Raw genomic sequence first — 7212 nt, forward strand, 5'->3', positions numbered from 1 at the left:
TCACTAGATCACAGGTTTTGCAGTCGTAACTAAAATCAGAACTCTGCTTAATTGACTCTGTCGGTTTGATTTTCTCAGCTTGTAACACTCCACGCTTCTTATTACAAGTTTTCTCTTCTCCATCCTTAGTTAAAACCAGCCTAACAAGGAAAGTAAATGTTATTTCTAATTGTTAAAAGCTGTTTTTCTTTTCCTTTTTTTTTTACCAGGTGGAGATCAAGGCCTCCTTAATTCATTCTTCAGTAACTGGAGAACAGCAGACATTTCTCAGCACTTGTCGTTTATCTACAACATGAGTTCAAATGCAAGCTACACTTATGCACCAGCTTTTCAACAGTAAGGAACACTTTCTTTTGAATTGCAAAATCTGCCGATATGTCATAATTTAATGACCGAATATGTTGATCCATTAAAAAGGTGTAACATTCGAATCCAAATTTTATTTATTGTTAGGATTTGCGAAAACGCATCTGGAGTTGTTTTGTGTTAGCTAAGAAGCAATCAGCATTTTACCATATTAAAGATAAACTAAAAGAACTTCAAAAAGTATGGGTTCGCGATCCAATATTTATTGCAGGCAATATCCAAAATCCGGGCCCAAAAATTGGTTGAAACCGCGATCTGCTTCAATTGCAGGGCCCGTAAATTCATCAAAAAATTTGCCATGAATCCGAAATCCAGGCTTAAATGTTATCAAAATCCATCCATCCGTTTTCGTACTCACTCCCCTCCTTCCTGCATACTTGCAAATAAAAATTTTATTGTGACATCAAAATTTGGTGTTGTCTAAGCTCACAAGGTGTCTTGGTTCTTATGAAAGAGAACCTCTGTGAGGCTGAACTGGCTGATTTCAAAGAAAATTAACATTTTAAAATGAATTTGATGGCAGGTTTGGAAGAGATGTAAAAATAGTTCATTTCATTGGTCCCCTGAAGCCTTGGCACTACACTTACAGCACTGAAACTGGCCGTGTGTACACGCCATCTGGAAGCCACATTCCTCATGAGCGAACCTTCCTGCAACTGTGGTGGGATATATATGTCACATTTGTACAGCCTGAAATGAGGGTAGGTAACATTTTTAACCAAATTTTTCTTTTTGTAGTGGACATTGAACCCAAAATTTTCCCAAGATGTTTTTTTTTCTATATGCACCTCTTGGGGACAATACTTGAAAACCTGATGGTAGGTACAGTGCTCTCCCATGTTGAGATTTGATTGCACTTTTGAAAGTCACTGGGAGGGTTTGGCCACAACCAAAACATTTTTTCTCCGACAAATTGCTCACCTTTCATTAAAATAGACACCTATATATTGGCCATTTGTTTGAATTTGTTCCTTGTTTTTTGTGTGTTGTATTCTGAAGTGTTTTGTTTCTAAGGAGGCATTTGTCAGGCAACTTAAAATTTTTTCTTCTTAGTTTTGAGTCTACTGTATGACTCTAATTACCAGCTGGTACTGTAGGTTTCCAAATTCAACTCCTAGGCTGTACAGAGTGTTATTAAAATACTAACTGAGATTTGTAGCTGAGTACATTTCTTCTGTATTGGTGTGTATATTTGTTATATAATAATCCTTTCCCAGCTCTGCTAGATTGTGTTCACAAATAAATTTAGCATGTTTTTCTTTAAAATTTAATCAAGCTTATGATAAGATATAGTGTGGCATTTCTGAGACAAAGCAATAAAGTAAATACTGTAATAAACGCATACTGCTATCTCTGTCTTAATGTAACTTATTGTTTTGTGGATGATTAGGTCATTGTGTCTTAAAGTAGAATAGATTCAATGTTAAACATGTATATATGGTGTTGTTTGTAGAAACAATTTTTGATTATTACTTAGAAGCAGAATGAAATGCCTGAAAAGTGTGTCCACTCATGGCAACTTATTATATATATGTAATAATAAGCAAATCATAATATAGCTATTAATATCATTGACAACTTTTAATATCTTCTTTTTATTGTAAAATAAATTCTGTGTGAGCCATCTATCTGGCTGGTGTGATCATCGATAGATTAACATCCATTTTTCCTTTTCACCAAACAATTTGTAGCATTTGAATGATGGTTAATATTAGTAGTGATTGAAAAACCACTTAGCATACAAGTACCTCTCTGAGAATGTTTGATCGGCTTATTATCATTATCCCTCAAATGTTACCAGTTAATAGATTTTTATAGGGTATGTGGGACCACGTTTGGTATTACCTTTGGAAGGGGGAGGGTCAGGCTGGTGTATGGGATCATTTCCTACGTAAATGGAGGCTATCACTGTACAGTCAACTCTCTCTAAAACGGTCACCTTTGGGACAGGCTCAAACTGTCTGTCTTATATTATATAAAGGTGTCCATCTTATGGGGAGCTAGTTACAGTAAAATGACTGAAAAACGGCAGGGATGGGACCAACACCAGGTGTCTGTCTTATTGAGATGTCCGTTACAAGAGATTTTACTGTATGAGTGTGTGGAAATTAATTTCTTTTGAGGGACTATACCTGGGATATGATTTATGGAGGGGGACTATATGTAGGAAGTATAGCCAATATGGTGAGCTAAAGGCAAGTAGAAATAGAAAGCCAGGACAATACAAGGTATTTCAGGAGAAGGAGTTGCAGTCAGATAGCCAAAAAAAACCATGACCTATACACTCAGGGCTTTCAGCTTCTAAGACTTATATTGTTCTCTGACAGGTGCCATAGAAGGCCAGCCACCTGTTTAGTGAAAATCTCATTGAAAAAGCTATTAACATTTCCACAATTATGAAAAAAGTTCAAGATGCTTGAGCTCAACATTTAATGGTGACTATTTTGGCATTTTGTCACTGATTCATTTGCAGTTAAATAAAGTTGATGCAAGTGAAGCCTTATTTACTGCTGAGCTAATCAGTAAATTATTGGTGTATAGGAAAGATATGTCATTGCTCTCTTTAATAGCCGTGAAGTGAATGTGATATCCAAAAGTATCATAAAGCCTTACAAAAATCAATACATCCCCAAATCATTTGTTTGCTTCTTTGGCTTGTTAGCACAGTTTTTGTTTTACTCACAAGCACAAAGGTTATAGTGCAGCTAGCCAGAGGTAGATCACAGTAGCATGCTATGCAACTCACCTCGTACATTTGATGCATGTTGCACATCTTACGTATCATGGTTGCCATGGTTCCAACAGGTTAACTCAGGCACATGTTTTGCTTGTCTTGCATAGCAATGCCATGATGACCGAGGTGAAGACTCTACTGATCATTACCAGCCTGCGCCTCATTTCCCTCCTGAGCAGCATTTTGAACATGCTCCTTACATACCGCCGCCTGAACAGTTTCACCACCCACCTCCACCACCACGCCCACAGTACCATCCTCCACCACCACCCCCACAGTACCACCCTCCACCGCCACCCCCACAGTACCACCCTCCACCTCAACACCATGAACACCACCACCACCCTCCCCCGCAGCACCATGAGCACCACCACCCCCCACCGCACCACCATGAACCACCTCAACACCACCCTCCCCCACATCATGAGCCACAGCACTACCACCCACCACCACAACATCATGAACCACAGCATCACCACCATGAACCACAGCACCACCACCATGAGCCACAGCATCACCACCCTCCCCCACAACACCATGAACCACAGCATCACCACCATGAGCCACAGCATCACCACCCCTCCCCCACAACACCATGAACCACAGCATTACCACCATGAGCCACAGCATCACCACCCTCCCCCACAACACCATGAACCACAGCATTACCACCATGAGCCACAGCATCACTATCATGAACCACAGCACTACCACACACCACCTGAACATCACGAACCACACCACCACCCTCCACCGCCTCAGCACTATGAACCCCAACCCCCACCCCCACCTCAAAGCTGGCCAGTGGAGACGCCACAAGCATACTCTGACCATCAAGAGGCTCCAGAGTTTAAAAATGTAGGCATTTTTGTTTTTTTTACAGTGTGTGCTACATGTTTGGTGCATTCTGTATGTTGTTTGCCAGTATGTGTATTTTTGCATTTTGTTTGTGTTGATTTCAGTTAGGATTTAATTTTAATTTGCTATTGTCCTTCCCTGAAACTATTACTGCATTTAGTAACTAGGAAAACCTATTTACCCAGGCAACGTGATCGATATGATATAAAATATCTACTTATGTGTGAAGTTCTAAGTAGTGATACATACACTGTTGCGTTGCTAGCTCCTGTAAAATTCTGGGTAAGCCAGGCTAGGCTTGTGTTTGTTTAGAGTAAGCTATCCTTTGTTCTGGTGGCTTGTTATAAGAAGCAATTTTATTTCCATCTGAGTCCTGCGAATATTAGCGAAGTTCCACAGCAGCCACAGAGCAGAGCCCCATAACCATAGAAAATCCACAGAAATAGGAGAACCATGCATTTGATTTTCATGGTCATCATGACTAGCAGCATGGCTCTAGGGCACATGCACCCACTGTCTGAGGACGTCGCGCAATATAGTTGCCAATCTCCAGAAGAATGGCCACTATGAGGTTATCAAGGAGGCTATCAAGGTTAATATCAGCTAATATCTTTGATACTGGGTATCCATGCATGTTATGGTCAATTGACAGCTGTCAATTCAAGGTATCTGCCGAACTCATCGAGGTCACAAATGTTTTTCTTTTAAGTTGACCACCAACCACTGTGCCTGGAACGCGACTTATTCCTTATTTTTTCCTGTTTATGCTCAGTGAATTCAGATATTTAATAAAGGGCAAAGTAATTAACCCTGGAGCTCTGCTTTTAGGCTTGGCTTAATATAATAATTTATTAATACTCTAATTCAGGCATGTGTGATGTTTCCTGTCTCCCAAAGGAACATGGGAGAGTTAATTATTCCATTTAATCATTCAGTAGAATTTTTTTAGTTATTTGTAACAGTTTTAGATTTAGCAATAAGCTGATAAGTTTGAAATAATTAAATAATAATACTAAGGTGAAAAACGGAAACAAATATTCTTGATATAGAGTGTAAGTCCTTGGAGGACGTGGGGGACTCCCATTTGAAAAAGAAGTGAGTGCTCATTGTCTTACCAAGGGGTATACGGTGTTCAGGACAGAACCCCGGAAGCTTTAGTTGTTATAGTCTTGTTATTAGGGTGGCACATGAATAAATAAATACAAAAATCACTAATTTAAATATAATCATACTGTGTTGGCAGTATAGAACGGTCAGACGACATGGTCTTTTTTAGAGGTCAACAAATGTGTAAACCACACCCAGTTTGGTCTCCTTAAGGAGTAATTTAATTCAAATTTTCTGACAAGCATTCCCACGTCTTCATCTGCGAGTCCCCCCTGTCCCCAGGTGTGAAGTACAGTGAAACAACTAAATGGATAAAAAATTATGAATAGGGTATAGTGATACTTCTTATTTAAAACGGAGTCAATTTCTTTTGATTTTTGAAGCGATACTATAATCACTGTAATAGCATATTAATTCTTTTTAAACTGGTCAATCCAGGACCAGTCTACAGCTTGTGAGAATATGGGTACTGATTGCAGTTTTACAAACCATATCACAAGGAAAATATGGAGACTAACTAGGCTGCATCAACATGAAGTGTTTTTTTATGCTTCAAAATAAAATAAAATAAAATATCAGTCCCTGAATAAAACAAATAACTATACAGGGTTCGTACACGTCTTGAAAACCCTTGAATTTCAGGAGTTCGATTTCAAGGCCTAAGTGAAAGTACTTGAAATTGGTTTTCGGTCCTTGAAAGTTCTTGAATTTTTTATTGAACCACAGCAATACTACACACCACCTGAACACCATGAACCACACGACCACCCTCCACCGCCTCAGCACTATGAACAAGGCAATGAGAAGACCGCCAAAATAAGCGATTTTTTTAGTTCTTCAGCAAGCACATCAACGTCACAACAGACTGGAAATCGTTGGTTGGAGGTAAATTTCATAAAAAAGTCCTTGAAATTTCCAAAAAGGGTCCTGGAAAGTCCATGAAGAGTCCTTGAATTTTTGGCCTGAAAAAGTGTACGAACCCTGAATATACTAAAGTAGTAAAGAGACCCTTTTTAGTGCACAGAAATTTTCTCACAAAGAATTGTGTGTTTCTTACTAGATTTTACACTAATATAAGATGCTAATAGTGAGGGGAGGGGAGGTGTGCTAGTGTAAAGTGCTTAATGTAAACTCTTAGAGTTTTTAAGTAGTTTTAAATTATTATTGTATTTATTTCATTGTCTTTGAAAAGCCTCTAGGGGAAAGTCAATAAAGTATGTATGTAAGTAACAACAGAGTAGGAGATCTTGCTTCTGCAGATTGGCAAACGTTTTTGAAGTTATGCATGTTCGTTGCTGCAGGCTTCTATCAAGAAGGTTGAAATCAAGTATTTGATGTGAAGTGCATACTTTGATGTTGTGTGATCTGATTTCACTCTTAGGTGATCAACCTATCTCTCTTCGAGTTTATTTTTTTCATTTTGTTTGCACTTCAGGAACCGCACATTGAAGAGCTAGAAAGTGGAGTATCCGATATGTACATTGAAGATGAGCTCATCGCTGAATTAGACCCAGTGCTTCAAGACCTTGCTCACCAGCGTGCTTGGGAAAGTGGTGAAGTAGATTATAAAGGCAAAGACAAGTTCGACAACATCCAGAAAAGAATTCAGGAATTTATCGGAGTGTTGAGGGATCCCACAGATGTCCCCATGTTCTTGTTTTTTTAGGCAACATTGTTATTACAGTAGGATCCTGATTTTGTAAACCCTCATTCTTCCTTATAACTCAACCAAAAGTTGTTTCCCTTGGTTTTGCTTTATAACTATTATGATTATTATAAATTATAATAAACTTTACTAATATTAATTATTTTAATTATTATAAATATAATAATTATTATAAACTTTACCAAGTCAAAAACTACAGTTTTTAACCCCAATTTCTTGAACCAATTTTTTTCCCTTGAAAGTTTGAGAAATCAGGATTCTTCTGTATTTTGAGCTGTTGTTGCCCAGCAGACATCGAGCAAAATAATTATGAACTTAATGGGACAAATAAAACTAGTGAAGGGTCATTGGGAAATTAAGTAGCTTCAGAAAGAAAAGAAATTTGAGAAAATCCCATACAAATATTACCTATTTGCAGTGTAGCAATTAAGATAGATTGATTTTGATAAGACCGTGAGGATGGTTTAGTAGTTTAAGCAGA

The 7212-nt window shown here is 38.2% G+C and overlaps 1 protein-coding gene across 1 annotated transcript; it reads left to right on the forward strand.

The window, feature by feature from the left end:
* The first annotated feature begins 214 nt into the window (after nucleotides 1–214).
* On the forward strand, nucleotides 215–7199 carry LOC144639546 (uncharacterized). Its single transcript, XM_078498837.1, has 6 exons — nucleotides 215–336; nucleotides 890–1067; nucleotides 3208–3636; nucleotides 3794–3821; nucleotides 5808–5950; nucleotides 6501–7199. The coding sequence occupies exons 1-6, from the start codon at nucleotides 293–295 to the stop codon at nucleotides 6729–6731; spliced, it is 1053 nt and encodes a 350-aa protein (XP_078354963.1). The 5' UTR covers nucleotides 215–292; the 3' UTR covers nucleotides 6732–7199.
* Nucleotides 7200–7212: the final 13 nt, after the last annotated feature.

This window comes from Oculina patagonica, unplaced genomic scaffold (genome assembly GCF_052425735.1).
Source record: "Oculina patagonica isolate OP01 unplaced genomic scaffold, crgOcupat unplaced1044, whole genome shotgun sequence".
Classification (NCBI taxonomy): Eukaryota; Metazoa; Cnidaria; class Anthozoa; order Scleractinia; family Oculinidae; genus Oculina; species Oculina patagonica.